This window comes from Aulostomus chinensis, chromosome 18 (genome assembly GCF_037954235.1).
Source record: "Aulostomus chinensis isolate RoL2024-O1b breed Wild chromosome 18, RoL_Achi_v1.0, whole genome shotgun sequence".
Taxonomy (NCBI): domain Eukaryota; kingdom Metazoa; phylum Chordata; class Actinopteri; order Syngnathiformes; family Aulostomidae; genus Aulostomus; species Aulostomus chinensis.
In genome coordinates, this window is record NC_141337.1 from 928,477 (window position 1) to 953,415 (window position 24,939).

Here is a 24,939-nt window from a genome sequence, read left to right on the forward strand (position 1 = left end):
GACGCTTGAACAAGATATGACAGTACGATGCAAACCTGATGATGATTTGGTTCATTAATCTATAACAACATATATATATATATATATATATATATATATATATATATATATATATATATATACACACACACACACACACATACATATATACATATATATGTGTGTATATACATATATATACATATATATGTGTATATACATATATATATACATATATATATATTACACATATATACATACAAACACACTCATATGAACAAATGTCAACTGCATATTAATGTCATGAAGGATGTCAACGGTTACACACTGGGAATACACACTCTGCTACCAGCCTTTTTAGCTAGCAGTCGAAGGGAGAGCATGCTAACAAAATGTTGCATAATTTGCATTTTCTGCTAAGGTGATGTCATTGTTTGACCAATATGCTAACAATCAACGTGTTCGACTCCAGCACCTGAAGCCTGAGTGTGTTCTTCTCGTAAGAAACACAAACTCATCAGAAGACACTGGCAAGTCAAGCTACCTGGATAAGCCTGCGCTGACCACCGAATGCTGGAGAGATCGCTTACATCACACATGTGACATCATCGATGGCATCACCTTTCTCAGAGCCTTTCAGTCCAACATGGCCAACAACCTCACAAAGGAGCTGAATCATTTAATTTCTTCTTCTTGAAGTGAGTGGCTGCTGAAGTGCTGGGCCTTGGTTGTGACTGAGCTAAGGTCTTAGCTCTTACCTTCGTCTGGGTTCATCTGGATTTGTGGAGCTCTCAACAATAATGACGCCCGACTGCTTCGGCTCTGTGCTGCTTCTGCTACCGTTAGCTTCACAATGTTAGCGCCAAATACACTGTGGCCGCCAACTCTAGCATGCGCCTACATTTTTCCTCCCGTGTACTTGTTGATTTTATTCACGTCTAAACATTAATGTGCAGTGTTATTGCTGTTTTAATTCCTTTGCTGTATATTTTCTCCTCTTCTTGATGTGCCTTAAAATCTTAAACTGGATCAGCCACAGATGTGTTTCTCACCTGATCGTCCACTTCATCTAAAAGAGAAGTGAGTACAATTGGCCGTATTTGTGTCCGAATGAAAACAACGCAGTGCTTGTTGCAGGTGAAGGAGCAGCAGGTCCACACTTAGACTGATGAGTCTTCAGAATCTGGAACGAGCGCCAACACAGAACACACTGTCATTAAATTAAAATCAGTGAGGTTTGTTTATTCTGTCCCTGCAGCCTGGCGTTAACGCTCATCAATAAAACATGAGCGCAGTGTCCGACATCATAACCACTCCGGCCTACGTCACCTCCCGGAGGACGCCCCTTCCTCTTCAGTCTCCACCCGGCCCGAGGTGTTCCACCCCGAGGACCAAACGTCAAAGCAATTACAAAAGCATCTCTTCCCCCGAAGAGCTGGGTTGATGTGCAGCACCGCCACGGGTCCCCGAGGTGCGCCATTCAAAGCCGAAACACCGCAAGTGTCGACGGAGCGAGGCCTCGCCATTAAGGCAATCTGTTTAGTGAAAGGACGGCCATGATAATTTATCTGTATTTAAGCCGCAGTTGAGTACTTTTCCTCATCCATCTTGGTGTGCATTAGAATTTCAAAAGCATCTGTGAATCAGGGCTGGAGACTGGCTGAGATGATTGCAGTGGTTTTCTATAGTCTCCTGTGGCGCTCTCCCTGACCCCAAGTCTGTAATCTATATTTTCAGAATAATACAGAGAAGCAGAGATGTTCAAGGGCATAACCCCCTAATCTACTCAACTTGCCATGTACTTGGAATGCTCACAGCTCGCAGGAAGAAAAGCTGTCTTTGTAGCAACTTCAGGTATTTGGGAATCACAGATGTGTGTGTGTGTGTGTGTGTATATATACATATATATATATATATATATATATATATACACACACACACACACACATACATATATCTATGTATGTATATATTGCATGTTGAAGATGCACATTCCATGTGACAGGAAGGAACACAAGGCGAGAGACAGCATCTGCTCCTCTCACAATGATCAGTGACCTCCCAGGCTCACAACACACTGCTAAATGAGCAACTTTCCTCTGCGGAGTAGTCAATAACCACACAGCCACAACGATCGTGTCAGCGTCCAGCCTGGCCAACATCCCCCATAATTAATTAGTTCATGTCTCCTCCGTTCAGAGAGAGGGAGACAGCACAAGCATATGTACTCATCCATTACATGTGCTATCCAGGGGTCAGTGGCCCCGGCAGAAGCATTCGCTAAGAACGCCTGCAGACGTCCACCCCGGCCCATTTCAGAAAATTGCCTTTTGGGTTAAAAAAATGGTGCCTCTCGGCTGCTGTGTCAGTCAAAGACAATTTGATTAATATCAATCAGCATTAGGAGACAGAGGATCTATACGCAGGAGGACAACTTGTCCAGAGGCAACACCAGCCGGCCAGAGCGGGGTCTCAGGGCTCAGTTGGAGGCGGAAGCGGCGGCGGCAGGCCAATCCCTTCAGCCCTTCCATCTCTGTCTCAGTTTTTCAATTTTTTTCCTGAACTCCAATCACTCCTGCCTATCCCCATATCACCATCATGTCATCTCCACCAATACAATCAAAGCAGCCCGGCACAATATCCCTCATATCAGCCTATGTGAGAATCACGGCCTATCTCTGGGCGGAGAGAGAATCAATCTCTGCTCGCTCGGTGGAATCCCTGACCGTCAGATACCAAGCCCAAGTAGAGGATGAGGAGGAGGAGGACGGGTGGTTGGGTGGGTGGTGGGTATTCACCACATTACTCATCCCTTTGGTCACATGCGGACTTCTTGACTTTGCGCTGAGTCAGGATAAACGCTAAAAACAAAAGCGAGGCCTCCCCGTATCGATCGCTGCCGCCGCCACCCTCTGAGCCCAAACAAGGTGGAGGAGCACAGCACATCTGTATCAATCTGTGTATTTCTATAACTCTGCACTTTGAGCATCTGCGTTGTCTGTGTGGGGTAGCTTTTTAATCAAGGCTTGCACATCAGATTAATGGAGAAATTTGATAAACGTCTCCTATTCGCGAGCGGGATTTTGCCAACTCAGGGCTTCGTCTCTGAGCAATGGGAAATGAAGAATTAGGGCGGAGATGAGAGAAGTGAGATGTTTGAGGTCATCTCCTTAAAAAATGACTTTTAATCAGAATTAAAACTGTCTGCAATTTCCCGGCGATGATTTCATTACTGGGGAAATCGAGATGTCATCCATTTTGAGGACAGCTCTGTCACAAGTTTTGAATCACTTTTTGTGAGATTTTGGGAGCAGAAGCAGTCGCAGCCATCAAGACAGACAAGACAGGTCTCATAAAAGATTCATGTTTTAAATTCTCCCTCAGCAAAGTGAGTCTTCACTCATTTAACTTTAATGAGCATTAGATATCCTCAACAAAAACTAAGTGACATGCCTTTAACTATCAGAGTTAAGATCATGTACAGTAATTAAGTCAGTTAACCAAATCTGTCTTCGGTCAGTGGAACCCTGTAAGGATATGTGCTGCATGTGCAAAATACTAAAACCTTTTACTGCAGCAAAAAAAAAAAAAAAAAAAAATCAGAATCAAATTCTGTCTTTGTGTATCAAAATATATCTCCATTTTTCATTAGGCTGCAAATGGCTGCACAGCGCTGGGAAACCTTCATATCAGACCTAGATTGGTTGTTTTCTTCCTCTCTTCTGACTTCGTCACAAAGCCATAGCATCGTACCGATGGTGAAATTATTCTATTTATTAAGTAACATTTGGCAGGCAGAGTTTCAATCGCACACCGGTTCCACAGGATACAAAAATGGCGCTTTGCGGGCACATTGAACCGTGTCACGGCTAAGCGAGGCTGACACACTGGGAGATGAAAGTCTTGTCATTCATTTACTAGTGACAACCTGTGTATGCTAATGTCCGAGCATCTTTAGCTCGAGACGGAGGACAGTTGTGCTGTCAGCATGTACCTCAGCTCTAAGGCTGAAATCGGCAGGGACGTACGGTCCAGCCGTGTCCCTCGGCGAGATAGGACGAGCATGAGGGTCATGAGAGTGAAGCACGATGCTCTAATGTGTTTCACTAATATTCACAGAGGTATAAAATGTCCGAAAGGTTGGAGGTTCAGTTCTACGTCAGATCCACCAGTAAACACCAGACCGGTGGATATTGGAGGTTCAGTTCTACGTCAGATCCACCAGTAAACACCAGACCGGTAGATGGTGGAGGTTCAGTTCTACATCAGATCCACCAGTAAACACCAGACCGGTGGATATTGGAGGTTCAGTTCTACATCAGATCCACCAGTAAACACCAGACTGGTGGATGGTGGAGGTTCAGTTCTACGTCAGATCCACCAGTAAACACCAGACCGGTGGATATTGGAGGTTCAGTTCTACATCAGATCCACCAGTAAACACCAGACCGGTGGATGTAGGAGGTTCAGTTCTACATCAGATCCACCAGTAAACACCAGACTGGTGGATGTAGGAGTGGTGGAGTCTTAAAAACCTGGGTTGCTAACAAGAGTCTAGAGGAGCCTACAGAGGTCATGGAGGTCATTAAAGGTCATCAGGGGAAACACAACAAGCCTGAAGCTTAATGGTGGTGACCTTTTAAGTCATGTGACCCTGGTGTAGCTCCTTCCCAGGCTAATGTTAGCTTAGCACTGCTAACTGTAGCATCCAGGCTTCCAGCATCATCAGAGGGTTCATTAGTGAAGATGATCTTGATGAACTGAACCTGGAAGATCATCAACTTCTGTTCACCAGAGCTGATTTACTGATCTAAATTTCAGGGGCAAAATATCTTCAGCCCTGCTCAGGTCTTCATGGTGAAAAATTCAAGGCTAAACCAGAATAATAAACCTTTGAATGTTCCAGAGATGTTCTTGCTGGGATCAGAGCTGTCAGCTGGGGTGAGGACGTTCTCGTGTCCATCCAGCCACTCAGTAAATTCTCTCACAGCTGTACACTTTCAGTTTTCTCCTTTGATTCATCTTTTGTTGATGTAATAACGCAGCGTCCACTGCGGTGACTGCATCCCCTCAGCTGGTCTGATAGTGGTGATGGTCCAAGTGATTCATGCTAAAATCCAGCATGTATGAGCTGCTATTGCTTGTGATCACAACGGCAACGTTAATGGATGATGAGAAACATTCAATAGAGCCGCCAGCAGCCAAGGTCTCCAGCCCGTCACCTGGCAACTGAGCCAAATACCAAGTTCCTCAAATGCTGCATGTCAATGGAACTCACCTTTGAGCAGTATTGACATACGGTTAGCTTTTCAAGCATTCACAGAGGCTATTTAGGGAGCAATAATTGCCTAGTATGGATCTCTGCGTGTTCAGTGAATTCATCGAGCGCATTGATACATTCAATAGCTGGATGATGTATTTAGTGATTAATGCAAAATCTATCACCAATGTTCACCCAGGGCCCATCTGATTGTTAGCACTGTGCACATGTAGGTCTCTGCCTGCTTGTCGGTTACATTCAGACCTCCAACACTGGACCAGCTGGATCACTCGGGGGCAGTAGTGCAGCCAATAATCGCAGCCAAAAATGAGAAAAAGGAAACGGCCCATATGTGAAGCAAAGACATGCAGAGGAGCGATGTCAGGAAAATGAGAGCCATCAGCCATCGTCCAGCTCCCCACTCAAGTAATCCATGTCGATTCTGCTCCTCCACCAATCGCTCCACGTGACACAGTCAGCCCATAACAACAGCTACACATCTGCCTTCAGGTGAATGATCCTGGATGTACTCGTCTTCCCCCGATCAAATCATCGCAGCGTTTCTTTAACTGTAACCGCTCTTCAATTACCAGCTGATATCGACCCGGTTAATAAAACAGTCCATTTGATCCTGCGAACCTGCTGGTGTTTTGGCTCGGAGCTGCTCTGCGCGTTGACGTGGTGATCAGACGTATCGAGGCAGACACCTGACATGCTGGCATTGCCTTCACAGCAGCTGTCACTGCGGTCTGTCAGTGATTGACTCGCAGCAGATCTGCTTTCAGATTAATATTTCATCTCTCTCTTAATAGAAAAACAGATGTTCTGCAGCCATGTACACTGGGAAATACACCAGTGTAAATGTATGCATTACTTACAGCCAGCTAACTAAATTTAGAATGAAATATGCATCTGACAGCTGCCTTACAATCAAGTTCCAAAAGCCTATAATGGGATATCGACAGATTTCATTTATGCAGGGCAGACTGACCTCATCGAGGGAACTAATAAAACTTTTGGTACATTCAACCGGAAAGATGCCCTGGCTGTATTTCAGTCTTAGGCAGCTCTCTGGGTGCCCTTTAAAGCATTGACCTCTTCACAGAGTGAGGGCTCCTATGTGATTAATACTGCTAGGCATTTATTGGCACGCAAGGCACTTTCACCAATAGGTCACCTGCTTGACCTCAGTGCGAGCACGAGGATCGAAACCGAGTGGACAGGAAACTACACGGCTCAGGGTGGTAACTCCTGGCAAAATACTGAAAAGGCATGTGGAACTCAAAACAATCCCACTCATATAAAGCCACCCACCCCACCCCACCCCACACACACACACACACACACACGTGCGTGCGCACGTACACACACAAACACGACTCCTTAGTCTCTATCACACTCACCAAGACCCACCCACACAACACACACAGCCAGGGGCATAAAAGGTTTCTGCGGCCAGCAACACAAACAAACTCATTTGTAACCTGCCATGGTCTCACACACACACACACACACACACACACACACATGCAGTAACATTATCCCCGTGTGCAGCTGGATGGATCAGACTGTTTATCAGAGGCTCTCCACCAGCCACTGTAGGAAGGATCAGAATGTCAGCCATCGATTGCATGGTAATCAATACAGATACCTATTGAGATAACTATTGATGCAATTTAACTGGGATATTAGTCTGAGCTCAGGTAAATGTCAGGAGTGCTGCTAAAGAGTGTTTCTGGGTCATAATTGGACTGATGTGTTGTAATGGCATCGAACAGGTGCGTTAAGTTAATTCAAGATGGTTAAAATGTCAGATGATGACCCGGAGCGGTCGTAGACAGAGGAAACCTTCTGATGTGGCCTTGAGTCACAAGCTGTTCCCGCGCTTTGATCTGAATTAGTGGCCCCCAATGAGTCAAAGAGTGAGAACATGGTTCATATTGTGGTCAAAGGGTGGAAGCAAACAACGGATTTTGTAGCCAAAGATGGCAGGTTGCATCATGTGACCACAGATTATCCAAAATGTGGGAACAAACTGTATTTTGTGGCCACTAATTAATCAAAGTGTTGGGGCAAATGCCACAACATGTTTTTTTTCTCTCTCCAGCACTCCATAAGAAAAAAAAACAGCATCGGGTCAACAAACGTCCTAAAATAGGATCCAAGTTGCCTTAAGTAAAGCAGGTGGATTGAGAATGAGACCAAGACACACGTGCAGCCTCCGGTTTATCTGCAGTAAATAGCCAGAGCCGTGTTCCCATGCTCCTTAATCATACTGATGCACGCACACGCGCGCACACACACACTCACACACTTGCTCTCTATCTTCCACACGCACTCATTCGCACATATTTTCCAGGAGCAAAGGAAGAGCTGACTGCAACATTTTTCTCCACTTCAAAAAAGTAGCCAGTGTCAAAATGATAAATGAGGGATCATGAGGGAGAGCGTGCATACTTACATTAGACTGCACAAGAGCTTCAGGAGCTGCAGCGCCGCCTTCACACGGCTGCTCTTAATACACAGCAGGAGACAACATGCAAATTACATGCCACCACAGTGATTAGCAAAGTGAAATTACTATCAACATCACAATAACGTTTCCAACACAGCGGGCGAGCGGCTGTGTGACCTGACATTAGAGCGGCGGGATGGGGAGCGCTCGTTGCTCCTTGTACAGGTGTCGGCTGCAAAAGGTTCATTGCTAATTTCCCGGAGGTGAGTACAACTCACAGACGTGTGCGAGATCATCGGAGGCCTTCAGACTGCTGATGCAGGGCGGCGTGGGAATGTTTTCAAACATCATTTATAACATTATTTCAGCATCACTCAGAAAATGGCGTCGGGAAGATGGATGGGCGGCGAGGTCTGGTTAATATGCGTGATTGGAATGATAGTCAAAGCAGACTGTTGTGAGACGACAAAAGAAAATTAGTCCGATTTATGAGATGGAAATTCATGACAATGAAGCCGCGACTGACATGTGAACGCTTGGCTCTGACTTGACAACGGTTACAAACGGCAACAAATCAACAACTCTCTTGTTGCCGTTTCTCTGAATGTCTCGTATGACTCAAAATCACGTTTGTCCTCCTTGAAAACTTGTGACAGACCAGTGTTGTGTTCGTCACGCTGGACGAAAACGAAAATTAAGACATCAGACCGCTTTTTTCCATGACGATCACGAGACGAAGACGAATGTCACCATCACCCTGTGAAGACTAAAATGTGACCAAATTGTACACATTTTCGTCTGACGAGAACGAGACCAGACTAAATTGTTAGTTGATGGACGATCAAAGTGTCAAAACATGCATTTTTTTCCACCAAGTATAACAAGCGTGCGATGTCAATCAAGAGCTCAAACATCAGAATGGAGCCAGCTGTAGCCGTTGGTCCTCATGGCCACGCCCCCATCATCAGTACACACCCACTAAAAGCCTCTCACACACACACACACACACACACACACACAGTCTGTGCCTGTCTGCAGAGGACGAGACTCTCACCACGGCAGCAGCAGCGGCGTCGGGTGGTCCTGAACAGAGGGATGATTGAAGCATAGCTTTAGTCTGTGAGGCTCGCCCTGAGATGCAGTTTCTGTTTGAATGAAGCCTAAAGTTTGGTGGTGGTGGTGGTGGTGGTGGTTCCACCTCCCCGTGGAGCCGAGAGCGCTTCCTAGTGCTACATGCTAAAGCTAGAATGAACGGGGCTGCCAGGGCCGCTAATGTTGGCTGGTTTAAAGCAGCCTTCTAGTAATCTAGCATGTTATGAATAAAACCCTGTCCATTTGTGGACGGGGGGCAGGTGGAGTGCTTTGACCCACGTTTGTGGGACTGGGAAACACGGGAGTCCTCAGACCTGCTGCTGTTCCCTGTCTAAGCAACACACCTGGATGCTTTAACCAATAACAGCAGCTGAAGCCAACATGGAGGACATGAGGTCGTTCACATGGAAGTCAAGTGTGCTTTTATTTTATTGTGATACAATACTCCTATTGTGGGCCAGTGTGTTGTCTGCTTCTGCAACAAAATAATAAAAGTAAAAGAGGGGAAACTCCCCTTTGAAGGTGGATCAGTTCAGTGCTTCATTCTAACACTGGAGTGGCCTCTTCAGTACACACATCTTTATTGAGAGGATCTTTGATATTTGACTGAAACCTTTGAGTTTTCGTGGACTAAAACTATCAAGGATAGAAGTGACTAACATGGGACTAGAACTAAGAAGCATTTAGTCCAAAGACTGAGACTGAGACTAAAATGCCTGCCAAAAACAACACTGTGACAGAGTAAAACATGTTGACTGTAGGAGACAAAGAACTGCATTTAATCAGAGTTAGGACTGAAAACGGTCTCCAGAATTGTGGGGTCGCTGAACCGTGACCTCCCTGGTGGAGGTGGCAATCAAGTGCAAGTACACTGAAGTCACTTGAAGTAATCTCAGAATATGTTGCAGGTTACATTCACTGGCTTGTATTGCCTTGCTCGCTCGCTCTCTCTCTCTCTCTGTTCTTAGATCCTCTGAGTCGAACCACAGCAGGTTGTAAAAAGCGTGCCAGGGTTGCTCACAACAGTAACGTAGCACTTCTCCAGATAACAAAAGAAAAGGGAAGCTCTTGCAAAGTTACTGCATGGGCGCTGCCCAGCACCCCCCGGATCAATTACAATGCAATTACAATAGCAGACAGAAATACAACCTGGCTCTGTGCTCTGTCTGCACTGATAACTGATAGATAAGCACCTGAGGGATGGCTGAGAGAAGCACCTGGCCAGAAACACATCTCCACGCTGTCAATAAATTACTCTGCTGGGACCGCTCTTTCCTGGGTAGGGCTACATGATCAGCGGGTCCCAGCCACATCCCCAGCTCCGGTGCAGTCCATCTAGCTGTCCGCTGGGAAAGACAAGTGGAGGGAAAAATCAGCAGTTTCCGATACTGCGGTAGAAAAAGGCCTGCCCCCCCTCCCCCGGTCGCCCACCGCCACCCTTGACTTTCTGCTTAACCCTGCACCCTGGTGTGATTTAAAAACTCTGTTCTGCTATTAAGAAGCTGCGGTGCTGATGCAGGACGGGAGCGCTGCACAAAGACAAAGAGATCAGCGATAAGACAGAGAAGTGCACCCATATCGACTACTGTCAGTTAGGAGCATGTTAAGGAGTGTATTAAGGATTAGAGGGGATTAGTCATATCAGATCACTGGAGGGTTATCAGTGGTCGCAGCTCCACAACACAGAGCTCCCGGACGCTGTGAAACAAGCACCCCAAACCCTCGTATAAGTCTTAATATTAACCCATTAAGTCGGACGATTTATGAGTTTGGAAAAACAATTAAGCCTGTGATTTTTATTAGGAGCTTGATTGAGTGCCTCCTCCCCCTGGTGCCTCCACAAAGTTTACCCCCTCCGGAGCAGGAGCCCGCTCCAAATATTACTGTGATTTAAGATGCAAAAGCAACACACATTAAAACAGCTCAGAGCTTATTCCGAGCGCGCTTCCACACAAAACCAATTTAGTTTCCATTGATCGCTTTTCAAGCAATTAGATTTCCATTGATGGAAAAAGTAGAAGCTGCTTGTATGAGACGGGGAGGGTCAGTGGTCGGGTGCTGTGATTTGCACGTTTATTCAAGCTATTTGACCAGCTCCTCTAACCCCTGACAGATCCCTGGCTCGCTCCGTCCTCCCCCTCCACCCAGCCCCGGCCCCACCTTCCGGACAACAAATAATTCACCCAGCATGAAAAAATGCCTGGCGTCAGATTATATATCCGTCTCTATTTCCGATATAGGCTCTTTGTTTCTGCAAACTTGGCTGATTTTCTAAATTGTGGAGTATTGACTGTTGCAGAGTCTGACCAAGCGAGTCTGATGTAACACGTTGGAGGTAATGGTATCCTGGTGACGGGCGAGGCAGCGGCTGGGCCAGCGCTGGACCGTAGCCAGGCCATGTAACCATTAGTCTCTCCAGGAGCCAGATCCAGCGCTCCCCACCAGCACAAACGGAAACCCAACTACCAGTGAAACCACCAGAACCCGTCCCATGTGCCCGGCCCGCCACAGACAGCGATGCCATCAGGAGCCACCGCTGCATTTCATACAGCCAAGGTCACTCCTCAGCTTTAATTCTCAACACAGCCGAGAATTTTAAAAGTGAACACTTCAATATTCAAAGTGCGTGGTAAAGGTGAAAGGGTGAAAAGTAGATTCGAGGTATAAAATAGGAACACTGAATGCCATTAATGTGAAAGCAGGGAGTAATTCCCCGCGTGCTCCCAGAGGAAATCCAGCCTTCGCCAAAGCCCCGGGATTTTGACAAATGCCTTTCTCAACACCAGCAAAGGAGACAAATGTTACATTTAAACAGAAATACTTAATTTCCGCTTTTGGTGACTTGCAGCAGATATCATTAATCAACAGAGGCCTACCATGCTCAGTGAGCCCGCTAAGAGCCAGATGATCGCCCTCTTCCACTCAATCCATCAAGTATGATTGGAGAAAGAAAAGGTTCAAAAATTTTGAGTTGCACCCACGCAGGAAGAGTAATTACCCTTGTGCCAGTCGCCGGGGTGTTCCTGCGACACCTTGGCCCTCTGTTTATCATACGGCAGATTACACATGGGGGGGCGTCAGCTTGGCACGACAGAACCAGCACTTCCACCTGTGCTCCCTCGCTTACGGCGGGGGGGGGCGCGACAAACATCCCGAACTTTTAACGAGCAAACTTATCTCAGGATCCAGGGAACGTAATAACCTTCATGTCTTGAGAAATCTGGAAATACGGAGGTGCAGATGTGGAGTGATTGTGTATCTGCTCGATCTGTTGAGTTTTGTCATTATCTTGCACTCTCTTGCACTTCAAGACATTACTCACTGTCTACTTTATATGATAAAATGCACTGAAAAGGCTTTTTAAGGTGCTTTGTGCAGCATTTTCAAAATGGGTAATTCTTCAACTAGGGGCCATTTCAGTTTGGAAACTTTTAGAAATCTAACGCATTGAAAGGTTTTATCACTCCGTCACGAGTAGAAAGATGCTGTGATGAAATAATCCAGATAGTTCTGTTGTTAGGATGGAGCAGCGTATCAAGCGCCGCCACATCAGGTGGCCATCGGCCAGCCGAGGGCCTTCGCCCACCCGCGTGGGGCTTCAGGACCCGACCACCGAGGCCCCGCCCACAAAAAATTAACTGTTCCAACATGAATCGTAGCTCTACAGCTAATTTCTACACAGCTTTCAAATTGATACCAATACATATATATATATATATATACATACACATACATATATATATACATACATATATATACACACACATATATATATACACACACACACACACATATGTACATACATATAATATTCATACTTTAGTGTGTGTGTGTGTGCGCTCCCCTATGTGACACTAATAAATCGTCCAACCCTTGATTTCAGGTAAATTTACATTTGTGAGTCGTCTGTATTCAAATTCTTCGCATCGCTAATCAAGCAGGGTTCAATGGCCCAGACACGACCAGGCTGAGCCCCTCACATGAGCACTGAACTGGAGGCAACGTTCTCTGCCGGCCGTAGAAAACAGAACATGGCTTTCACAAAGGTGTTACAACTGTTATCCTTCTACTTTCTTCCATTTACAATAAACACCAATAAATGTGGGGTTTGAGTAAAGAAAAGTGATGAGGCCTTCACACAGCAGAATGCAGCACTTGGATGGACTCATTCAGCTTATTTTCTCAGTGATGGTCTCATTTGCTTCTAGTAATTACAGTAATTTGTTAAAATTAAGGTAGTTAATGTTGTATTGATATTAAAATGTGACGTGCAGCGATGCTAATGAGTCTTATAAAACCAAAGAGGGTGTTTAACACCGACGGGAACACGAACGATGAATAAACTCAGACGTACGTTTGGAGCGCGTCTGACAACAAGCAGAGAATCAAACAGGTGCATGGAAGAAGAATATTGACCTCCACCACCACCATCGTCGTCATCATCATCGCTGCTACAGTATCAGAGTATCGATGGGTGACACGCAGGAAGTACCAGAGCTGCAGCACCCTTCGGCACCTCCATAAATACGAGCCCCAGTGTTTTGTAGCGAAGGACGAACTCGACGGACGTGAGGGAACCCTCAGTGATGACAGCCTTTGTGCGAGGAAGCGGCAGGTTGTGATTGGTTCCTGACAGAAGCCCCATACGTGCTGTTTCACACTCGTTTGACACATTGATTTTGTCCTAAAAGTAAAGTGTAAGAAGACAGACATCACGGAGGATGGTCCAGACATAGAAGTGGGCGGGCCCAGGCCCGTCAGGCACTCCCACAATGCCGTGCCTGTCGTCCAGGGCCAGACGGTAGAGTTTGTCCCACTCGCCTCTCTCTAGGTTACTTGCTTCACCAGAACCTGATGATCCTGGATAACCAGCTCTAACGACGTTATCGGCTGACTCGGGGGTCTCCAGCCCCGAGGGTCTGACTGAAGATTTCGCCCTTGGACAGTCCAGGATGGACGTGCAGAGGCAATAACAGTAAAGCAAACAGGCTGCTGTCTTTGCATTACTGCTTCTTGCCTCCCTGGTGATACATGCCAGAGATAACAGCTTAACTTCAACCTCAGCACTTTTACTGCACTGTCCACCGCGTTCACCGCATCAATGTATCAATGCACCGCCGTGCTAGTCACTTTCCACTGCGACAACTTGCAATTTTTCTATAATGGAGGCTTTCAGATTTAGCTGGGACACGAGCCATCCTCCTCTGATGGCTGGGGCCTGTGGAGACTCAGAGAACAGGTCACAGACCAGGTCCTTGATTGAATCCCCCACACTGGAACAAGTCAAGGGGGAGGATTCACCCCCGATGGTGCAGCACAGCCTCTTCCATTCCTCTTTTACTTTGAAAAGCAGGTGCTTAAGCCACTAAACTGTCAGAGAAAAAAATAAATGAAAAATAACACAAAAGGAATGTGAGATTCTTTATCAGAGTCCACTAAATTCTGCCAGAGGAACTGGAGAAGGCTGCACTTGTTTTTCTCTTCTAATGAGTGAGATCAGATCTACAAAATGATGGATTATACACTTGAACCTTCAAAATAATGAGTAATATAGTTCAAAAATGCATTACACACTTCAAAACAGGCACCAAGACTCCCTTTTTGAATGCTGCTTTCAAAAGTTTGGGAACCTACTTCAAAGGGTTTTACTTTTTCTTTTAATTTTAATCAATACTTCCAAAAAAGAAGAAACTGAAAGTCAAAACTAAGTTGTACTTTTGAGTTTAACTGCCACTGTTTTGTTTGGTACAGAGAGAGAGAGAGAGAGAGAGAGAGAGAGAGAGAGAGAGAGGGAGAGAGAGACGGCTGTCAGCAGCCTGCTACCATAATGTCATTAATAAGTAATTAATCAAACAGTTGAAACAAGGTAAAGTCTGTAACCACAAATTCATTAAATTGTGAGAACAAATTGCATCTCATGGTCATCAATTAATCAAAGCGTGGCAACAAGTCAGCTTTATATTGTGGCTACAAATGAACAACATTGTGAATTTACATCTCATGAACGCCATTATAAATTTGGGGAATTTAAATGATCACAAACGACTGAACTTGTGAGGACGAGTTCCGCATTACACCCAGGATTTAATCCAAGCGTGGTAAAAAGTTGCATGCCATGGCCACAGATCTGGTTTGTGTCCCAGGGCGTCTCTCAGGTCTGGAGGCTCCTCGCAGCGCCAGCAGCAGCTTCATGAGGGTCTCTAACTGAGAGCTGACACCCGGGTCCCACGTCTCACGTCTCACGAACACAGAAATGTAATTGCTGGACTGTTTATCTAAAACTGTAACTTGACAAAAGCCTGCACCCCCACCGCGTTTATCAAAGCAATTAATGGTTAAATATAAAAGGTGCTAAAGCAGATGAGAGTCAGTGTAAGTCCCCCGTCATCCCCCCTCCATCCTGGAGCTCCCAGCGCAGCAGCGGGCGCCACGCCGCCTGGCTGAGCTGGGGGTTTCCTCTCGGCGCTCACATCTGTGGAGCGTTGACCCCGATGGCACAGTGAGCAAGGCGGACTGTTATTAGCGCCGACGTAAAAGAGGCCGCGGCTCGGCTGCCTGGGTGCCAGGGCCAAGAAACGATGTGGGCACCAGAGGAGATCCACATTGTTTGGGCGTCACGGTGTGAAAACAGCCACGTTACACATCACCTGTGTCTGGAGGAGGTCCTGGAGGTCGGCGTTTAAAAGGGCAAACACAAGTTGAATAAAGAATAGGCTTCTTGCTCGCCAGGAAACACATTCTTGCAGCTGCCCAGCAAGTTTGGATGACATTCCTTCGGTTTTACTTTCAACACCGGAATGCTTTTATTGTCATGAAACGTGTAAGCGGGAATGACGTGCTCTTTACGGCTCTCCCGGTGCTCGGCATCCTCTATTATGGCAGCGGATCCTCTCTGAGCTCGTGCATCTTGAGTAATGATCTCACAACTTAAAAATAACATGGCTATGCGGCGCTCTCGCATGTGTGTGGAGGGGGGGGTTTATGAGAGCATGTTATCCGTATGGAAGGGAAAATGAAATGTGCATTTTATCATGTGTCAAGAATGCTCCCCTCCCCCGTTTCTACTCATATCCATGTTGAACCTGTCAAAAAATATTGGCAAATGTTGTAATTACGCGGCGGGTATCTGAGCCTGACATGGCTCGGGGCTCGCAGCCGTCCCGGGCCTGATATTTCAGCTTTATCATATTTTAGTTTTATTTGAGGACGGTGGCAGCACCGTGCCTCCAGTCAGCCATAATTGAAATGAGGGAAGGAAGATGTGGAGGCTGCGCACCCCTCTCCTTGTAATCAAGCCCTTAGTCCTGTGTGCTCTGCCATTTTTCACTGTGAAATATCCTCGCCATCTTTATAGTATATATGTGGCGAGTGGTCCTCAAGCCTTCGCCCGTGGCTCATTAGGCATGCGAGCGCGTACTTTTTCTGCATGCAGAAGAGCTGCAAGTCAATGAGAAACATTCAATTAAATTCATGATCAGATTCAAAACAATGCGATTTGTGACTACTTTACGTGGCCCCCCCCCCACTCGCCGTCATGTTGGTTGCATGTCTGAGTCGTGTGTCGCATAGTGAAAAAGTGAAGCCAGAGGGAGCGAAGGAGAAGTTGATGTACGATCCCCGGTGGCCCAGTGTGTTTGAAGCGTGGAGCCGGGCAGGTGATTTTGAGGCGCCGGCTCTTTAAACAGCGTAATGAGCCAGAGAGGACACTGCCCCCGCCTCAAACCCCCCCAACAAACCATCCACCAGGGACCTGCTGTCACATGATGCTATCTGATATTGAAATGGAACAAAATTGTGTTCAAAATTATGACGATTGCTGACCAAATAGATATCAAAAGCTCCACTCATTAATCATCTAAAATTCAGGTGAGGCTGAAGCTGATGTGGACCAAGCAGAAACTGTTCAAAGTTGACGAAGCTCTGATTCCACCGGTGTACTTTAATGAAGATTATTAATGATTAAGGAACACGCTCACTTTCAGGGAAAGTCTCTGATTTTCAACCGTCCTCAGACTCAGACAAAAAGACAGAGACTCTTCTCGAGAGAGCTCAGGTCCAGGCTAGTTAGCTTAGCCCAATGGCTGCGAGTGGGTGGAAGTGTTCGCATCAGCTAGCTCAGGTCCAGGCTAGTTAGCTTAGCCCAATGGCTGCGAGTGGGTGGAAGTGTTTGCATCAGCTAGCTCAGGTCCAGGCTAGTTAGCTTAGCCCAATGGCTGCGAGTGGGTGGAAGTGTTCGCATCAGCTAGCTCAGGTCCAGGATAGTTAGCTTAGCCCAATGGCTGCGAGTGGGTGGAAGTGTTCGCATCAGCTCGCTCAGGTCCAGGCTAGTTAGCTTGGCCCAATGGCTGGTAGTGGGTGGAAGTGTTCGCATCAGCTAGCTCAGGTCCAGGATAGTTAGCTTAGCCCAATGGCTGCGAGTGGGTGGAAGTGTTCGCATCAGCTAGCTCAGGTCCAGGCTAGTCAGCTTAGCCCAATGGCTGGTAGTGGGTGGGAAGTGTTCGCATCAGCTAGCTCAGGTCCAGGCTAGTTAGCTTAGCCCAATGGCTGCGAGTGGGTGGAAGTGTTCGCATCAGCTAGCTCAGGTCCAGGCTAGTTAGCTTAGCCCAATGGCTGCGAGTGGGTGGAAGTGTTTGCATCAGCTAGCTCAGGTCCAGGCTAGTTAGCTTAGCCCAATGGCTGCGAGTGGGTGGAAGTGTTCGCATCAGCTAGCTCAGGTCCAGGATAGTTAGCTTAGCCCAATGGCTGCGAGTGGGTGGAAGTGTTCGCATCAGCTCGCTCAGGTCCAGGCTAGTTAGCTTGGCCCAATGGCTGGTAGTGGGTGGAAGTGTTCGCATCAGCTAGCTCAGGTCCAGGATAGTTAGCTTAGCCCAATGGCTGCGAGTGGGTGGAAGTGTTCGCATCAGCTCGCTCAGGTCCAGGCTAGTTAGCTTGGCCCAATGGCTGGTAGTGGGTGGGAAGTGTTCGCATCAGCTAGCTCAGGTCCAGGATAGTTAGCTTAGCCCAATGGCTGCGAGTGGGTGGAAGTGTTCGCATCAGCTAGCTCAGGTCAAGGATGCTGGTGTGTCCAGCAGGAATCCTCCTCCTCCTCATCATCAGTAGCAGCAGTCGCTCTTCTAGTCCTCAACAAACCTTTGGTTCTGTTGACCCAAGTTCCAGTGGAGCTTTGGAGGTGCTGCGTCAAATCACTGCTCCCAGTCAGGAAAGTAGTTCCTGCTACGTGTCTGATTCTACCACTACAACGTCTCCTCATGTTAAACTGGTATTCATCACCAAGGTTACCACAACCCTCCTGATATTAATGCAGGCAGAGACGGAGCTACGCTAACACTTCCCACCCATTACCAGTCATTGTGCTAAGCTAACTGAACTAAGTATTCAACTCCAACCAGACACTCATGTTAGATGTGTCAACCATGACGAGCTTATGGGTGAGAACATGTGAGCTCACCTGACAACCTCACAAAACATCATCCAAGTAAACAACGGGACAGAAAGTTCGCACCTCCTGAATGTGTAATAAAAGCTGACCGCCTGACCCTGGTCCTCATGCAGAATTACTGTGTCTCCGTTTGCAGACATATTTTTGCAGTGCTGAACATAATGCAACAGCGGCGGCTGGAGGAAGAAACAAAGGAGGAGCTGCATGGGGGAGAGAGAGGGGCTACAAGCTGTCTATGCAGCGTTTCATTGCTGCTGATAATATATAAATGCATGCACACATGGATGCTGCTCGTAAATGAATAAACACATACATCAATTTCAAAATCCAACACATTTGAATTTCAAATGCAGCTGCGCCTTTTTCCCTCTTTTTTTTTTTACGATATGTCTCATTTCTCCCGTGGAGATATAAAAGGAGAGGGCTGAGAGGAGAAATTAGAGGGGAGGGAGAGAACAAATGCTGTATGGAATTTGAGATTATGTATTTGGTTTGTGTGTTTCCCTCCTGTTTAAATCACATGCGTGGGGGCCGAGTCGCCCTGGGCTTGTTGCTGGTGACAGTCTCAGCGTTTCCAGACTTCACTCCTCCCCCTTCTCCACTACAGTCCTGAATTAAGAAGCAGGGTGGAACAGGGTGTGGGCTTCTGGCGGAGGGTGAATTAAATAGTCACTCTCTCTCCCTCCCTTTTTCTCGCACGTTCTCTCTCTCTTTCTTTTTTTTCCAGTGGCGTTTAAAATCAATTCATTCAGTGGACTGCTGACACAGCCAGGCCCAGAGAGCCCAGGATTTATGGCTCCCTCTAATGGGCATGCTCTGAACCAAAGCCCTGCCGTCAGCACAATCCTGCCAGCCACCCGTCCGCCCCACTCCCTCGCTCCATCTAGCTTTTAAAGACGCAGGCTCCTCGTCCTCTTGTTTTCCCCACATCACCCCTGTAGAGGTGGCGGAGGGAACGCTTGGGGCCCCAGAACATTCTCATGGATCCAGACGTCATTTGTAAATTCAGTGTTCTCTTTCGGTGCCGGAGCTTCTTCGGGCTCGTCCAGAGGAAGTGTTTCACCGGCCAGAGCACCTTTATGGCTGAGTGTTCAGTTGAGTTCCACACGATTTCTTTGTTGCTTGTCTGGTATTTCGCTGCTGAGGATTTTCTGAAGAAAAAAGGCGACTTTGGATTTTGATTGTTGGGAGAAGCTCTCATTCTGAAACCTGGTGTTTCCCACAGCAGTTCACAGCATCTCTCTATCCATTACCTTGTCTGACTAGTGGAGCTCCCTCAGGTCTCCGTGGGTGTATATATATATTCATATATTCATAACCAAGTCTAGTGTCACAGGATCTCAAACAATTTATGGCGCAAGAGAAGAAAAAAAAAAAAACATGATTGAAGATGCTCGCCTATGAACCCAGCCAGTGTAAAGATATATGAAAAAGATCATGGCCTGAATTGCGATGACAACATGAAGTCACTTCTGCGCAACACAAGCGAGTTCGCGTGTCTGTTTCTGTCTGTGAAAATACGCCGCGCTGCCTCTGACCCTCCAGTGTCCTCAGGCAACCCGGCAATTTGCAGCACCTTTATTTCCACTCCAGTAATGTACATCTTTCTCCATATTCCCGCTCTGCTCTGCAGCCTGTCACGGCGTTATGGGCCCTGAATTAGCCTCCCATTACGGCAACGCTCCTGCTCCACCTAAAGTTAACCATAACTGACCATTTGCCATGGCTTCATTATAAAGCCATGCATGTAAAATCAAGTCATGGTCCCCGGCCGTCACATCCAATTTCAAAATACAAGCCCCAACCCGTAGGAATCTCCGTCTTTCTCTCTTACTTAAGTTCAACCTTCCCCTTGTTTCATAAAATATGATCTGATTAAAATAGATTACACACCTTGTTAGCGGTGCGTTTCATATTTGATACCGCAGCCCTTTAAGACGAGCAACCTCCTCCATGATTCAAAGGGATTGTGGCCTTGTTCTTTGGCCTATTTGTTTAATAAGCTCCAGTGCATCAGTGGACCTTTTAAGTGAACACACTCCCCTGCAGCAAAGGCAAAGATCAATACCCACACCTGTAAAAAAGAGGAATAACAGCCAGGGATTCTCTCCTCAGAAGGAAAATAATCCTACTGTATGAGAAGAAATCCAAAACAGGAAGCAGCTTTTATGTCGGGAGAGCTACCGGTCAGCTGTGAAATATTCAGCAGCGATTAGTCCACCGCAGCTCCGGCTAACGTTCCTCCATCACGGGAGACCATCGTATGCAAATTGCATATTATAAACAGAAAGAACAAGTCTTTGAGGGTAAATGAATTCATTATAATCCTCACCTTCATCTGCTGACTGATGGAAAGCTTCTCCTGGAATGGCTGATAGGGGGAAAACCTTCCCGGGAGTGCATCTAATACTTGGTCGTATCACCTCAAAATTCAAATAATACTCCCTCATTTAGCGTGAACAAGGCTAAAATGTAATACTGCGCTGGAGGAATGTAATTATCATTTAGTGAGTCCGCGAGCTGTGTTCGACAGGGCCGAACTATGAGAGAAACTCATTTTCATTTTTCTTATTATATCATGATTACATAAACATTCTTAACCAGTGGCCACAGCAGCAGCAAATTATTGCAAATTAGCCCCAGACTGCCAGTTTTTAACCAAAGCAAATGAACGAGGAATCCAGTGTTTACCCCGTGAATCAGGCGAGCGCCGCCGCACCTGTTGAGAACGAAAGTAGCTGACGCCGCCTGACATCTAAACGAATTAGGAGCTCTTTCTTTTCGGTTGTTTATCAGTCTGTTTTCTTTCTCAAGTTCTCCTCTCACACCCACCCGCCGTTTCACTGGGTGCTGACGGGGGAGACATAACACCCACCCGCTATACGTGGGGTCACGGGAGGTCCATCATTACCCAGCCACAGCGGTGATCATGGCAATAATATAGAACTATAACCCAGCAATTAGACTAATGGAAAACGTCCCTATTTCTCCCGGTGTGCGGCAGCGAGACGTGGCGTACGCCCCGCGGGCCCCCCCTGGAGACAAGGCTGGGGATGTGAAGTGGAGAGGAGGTAATGGCGGAGGACCATTGATCCTCGCTGCCACCTGCTATATGGCTCCACGGAGGACGGGCGGGGAGGCAGAGGGCTCCATCTGGGGAGAGATCACCCCGGCTCCTGGGCTCTCAGGCATATGGATAAGAGTCTGTCTCTAGTCGTACGCTACTTAACCATCACACATTAGCACAATATGGCTGAATAGGGGAGAGTAAGGCGTGCATACATACAGGTTTTATTACAGTAAAGGCGCAGCCACACCAAGAGGGCGTGAAGCCATTTTCTCAAACTCTGGAGCTCCTCGTGTGAGGCCAGGCGAGGACAGGACCGCTCCAATACTGAAATATCTCACTTCTAAATAGATCACGCGTAGGAGTGGAGAGGAAAATGCAACCAAACGTGAGTAGAGAGAGATGGATGTTGATGCTGGAGAGGCAGCAGCAACAAACCAGACTGACATCCAGACATTTCTTCATGAGTTATTAACAGTATGAACACCAGAGAAGATAGAAGAGCAAAGTTGTTCTTCAAGCTCACTATCTGAAACTTTCCACTCTGTAAGGGAGATAAATAAATGGAACAGACGTCTTTTGCCTGCTGATTGACAGTTCTCTCCTTCGCTTGGTCAACCGGAACTCATTGAAGGTCTGAATACCATTCATTCGAACACAACTTTTCATTTTGTGGCTCATTTTCATTTACACAGAAAAGTGTGAAATCACTCCTGCGGTGAACCGACAGCAGATCCAACACACACGCGTGAATCAGCCTTAGAGTGACACTTGGTCTCTCAAGTACGTTTTCCCTCCTGTATTACTGCTTTGTTACTGCAGAAACACCCAGCCACGTCTACTGTAGCTTGAAGCTAAAGGAGACTGGTGGCTAACAACACACACTTTTATTTGACCCAGGAAAGCGTGTGTGGGTCCCTGCTTGTCCGTCTGAATGGAGGAGGACAACCTGGAGAACTGGTAAACAGACGCTTTTGGTTTAGCTGTTGTTTGTCCTCAGTTTCCATTAGCTTCGAGCTAAATATACGTGGCTGGCTTTTACTGCATTCTGGAGTTAACTTTTGTATTTTTTGGGGTGAAGTATTTGACCTGAAGGGATCAGTGGTATACGTACATTTAAGAACAGTTTGCTAGAAGCCTGTTTAAGCTAGCACATCAACTCCGTCATTGTCACATGGTCACTTCTGACTCCAAAAGGCAAGAAAACAACAGACAACAGCACACAGACAGGAGGGGGTGTTAGGAGGCTGACCTGCCCAGCTGGGGGTCTCCATGTACAGGTAAAGCCGGTCGGGCTGAAGCTTTGTCACTGGACTCGCTGCTGCTGCCGGCACTGCCACAGGATCCGATCAACCCTGGATCCAGGAAGAAGAGAACAGAAATAAAGCTTCTGTCAGAACACAGACGGAAGAATGAAAACAGGTGAACGGTTGTTAGTTAACCAGCTGATGATGTAACAACCGTTAAAGATGGAACAAGCAGCAGCTGACAGTCGTATCTTACTACAAATTTTTTCCTATTGTCTTCCAAACCTCGTCTCAGGTGGAACTCAGAGGTAAAAGGTTCACTTCCAATCATTCATTTGATTTACTGTCATTTTTCATAGCGATGTGCTCATCAACAACTTATGACCGTCTAGTAAAATATGTGCTTTAATAAGTCAACCCGCTAAACGTCACACCAGTGTTACACGTTCACTCGTCAGTGTTCAGTTGGTAGGTGGTGGTATTGGGGTCAGTGGTGACGGGTCGGCAGGCGGTGGGTGCTTGGGTGGGTTTCAGGGGGATCCTGGGGGTGGGGGGTTTATCTATATTGTTGGGGGATAAATTTAAGACACAGCAGCCGTTTGGTGATCACATGACTCTCTCATGTACCATTCCATTCATGTGATCATCAAACATCAATGATACTAAAACTCCTGAACGTGTAAGTGAGGATGGTTGCTGCGCCGCGCCGGCGTGCGCGTGTCAGCCAGCGTCAGTGCTGGGTTGTTGCCCGCACGTGCAGCGCCTACATTTACGTGCATGTTTATTCCTCGAGAGCTTTTCCGCTGACTGCTGGATCTTCGCAGGCCTCAGGTTGGCCGGCGCCCAGGAGCCCAGCCGGTGAACCACGGAGAAAGTGCATTGATTTCATCCCAGCAGAGAGCCCCCCCCCCCCCCCCCGCAGTAGCCACCCCCCTAACACGCCCCACACCTGATTAAGCACTTGCAGGGAACCATGCCAACACAATTTGTCATTTATCAAAAGTAATTAAAAGCAATTTCTTTTCTCTTGTTGATTGAGAATTGACTAATTGTTGAGTCTGTGAAAACGGGGGAATAAATAAAAGAGGGAAGGATGAATTTTACATCAACTCAGAGGAAAACATAAATGCTGTAAAACGAGGGCCAGACATCTGGCTCTGTGATTCCTCTCCACATGATTATGACTGCAAAACCAAAACAGTTGTTTAGCACATTCTGATATACAGCCCATAGGCAGTAAATAATATATTAGAAACAGCATATTGACTAGCTGACTTAAAAGGGTTTTTCACTTCATGTTGCGTGAACACAAGAGTGGGAGGAAAATACAAACACTGGTTGGTTACTTGTTAACAGAAAATGAAAAACTCCCACTTGTGCCAGAAGAGATATGTGAGGCGGTAAATAGCAGCGTGCGAGGCTGAGAGGTAGAAGGAGCTGCAGCAGAGGTTACAGTACCACTGCAACCCAGCGCTACCAGTCCTACGTTATCGGTAACAACCTTTTGAATGCACCATTACCTTCTATAAGGCTCGAATGAAATGTCAGAACTGATTCGTGAAGGGAGGGCTGAGATATAAGTGGGCAGCTATGGTGGCCATTTTGTTTCAGTAGTCCTTCATTCGGTGTCCCTGGATCATTAGCAGACAGCAAAAGAGAGCTGGAGGAACATGAAGGAGGCGTGGGCGGCCGTCACACGCACGTCTCCGCTGACAGCATGTGAAAAGCTTCAAAATAACCACACAAAAAAGGCAGAAATGAAACAAAAAAAGGCAAATGCCAGAGGAGTCGTTTAAATTTCCCACCACTTTGTAAATAACTTTAGCTGCACAAATACCTGGCTTTACTCAGAGCGCATCAAGAATTTTCCAGCCAACAATTTATTCTCCGCCAACAAATGGAACCGTTGAGACAATCTGAATATCCCTTTGAAGGCTGCAGATGGACATGCACCACCATCATTGCCTGGGAACACAGAAATAATTGGGCAACAGTGGGAGATGCTGCGTTCACGTCTCCGGCGTGGAATATCTAATTGAAGCTCTCACTCTCCTGCCTTTTGTTTACGTTCCCATTCATCATAAGAAACTCAATTACTTATGTTCCCTCACATGTATGGTTATTAATGCTCTAATTATGCTTCTCCCCTCTAATCTTTCGCCTCGCAATTTGGGTGATGTATGTCGGAACAACGCGGCGGGTCCCCTGGAAGTGAGAGCTGGATTAGGAATCTATGTGCAATAACACACCTTCTCCTGGGATCCATCTGACAGGGAGAGAACGCCTGTCATGCGGCGGTTTGTCTATACGCCAGGATTAATGCCAGCTTGCCGCTATTGTCTGTGTTCGACATGCATTCTGAAGCAGAAAGTTGACTAATCAGCTCTTGCTAGCAAGCCA

General features: G+C 46.8%; 1 protein-coding gene across 9 annotated transcripts in view; it reads right to left on the minus strand.

Moving 5' to 3' along the window:
* LOC147244538 (RNA binding protein fox-1 homolog 3-like) overlaps positions 1-24,939 on the minus strand; it is a 396,055-nt gene that overhangs the window by 187,703 nt on the left and 183,413 nt on the right. For all 9 annotated transcript variants that reach the window (XM_086186201.1, XM_086186203.1, XM_086186197.1 and 6 more), the window contains one exon: positions 22,545-22,647. In XM_086186201.1, the coding sequence (XP_086042327.1) occupies positions 22,545-22,566 (22 nt within the window). In that variant the 5' untranslated portion in view covers positions 22,567-22,647. The remainder of the gene's footprint in view (positions 1-22,544; positions 22,648-24,939) is intronic.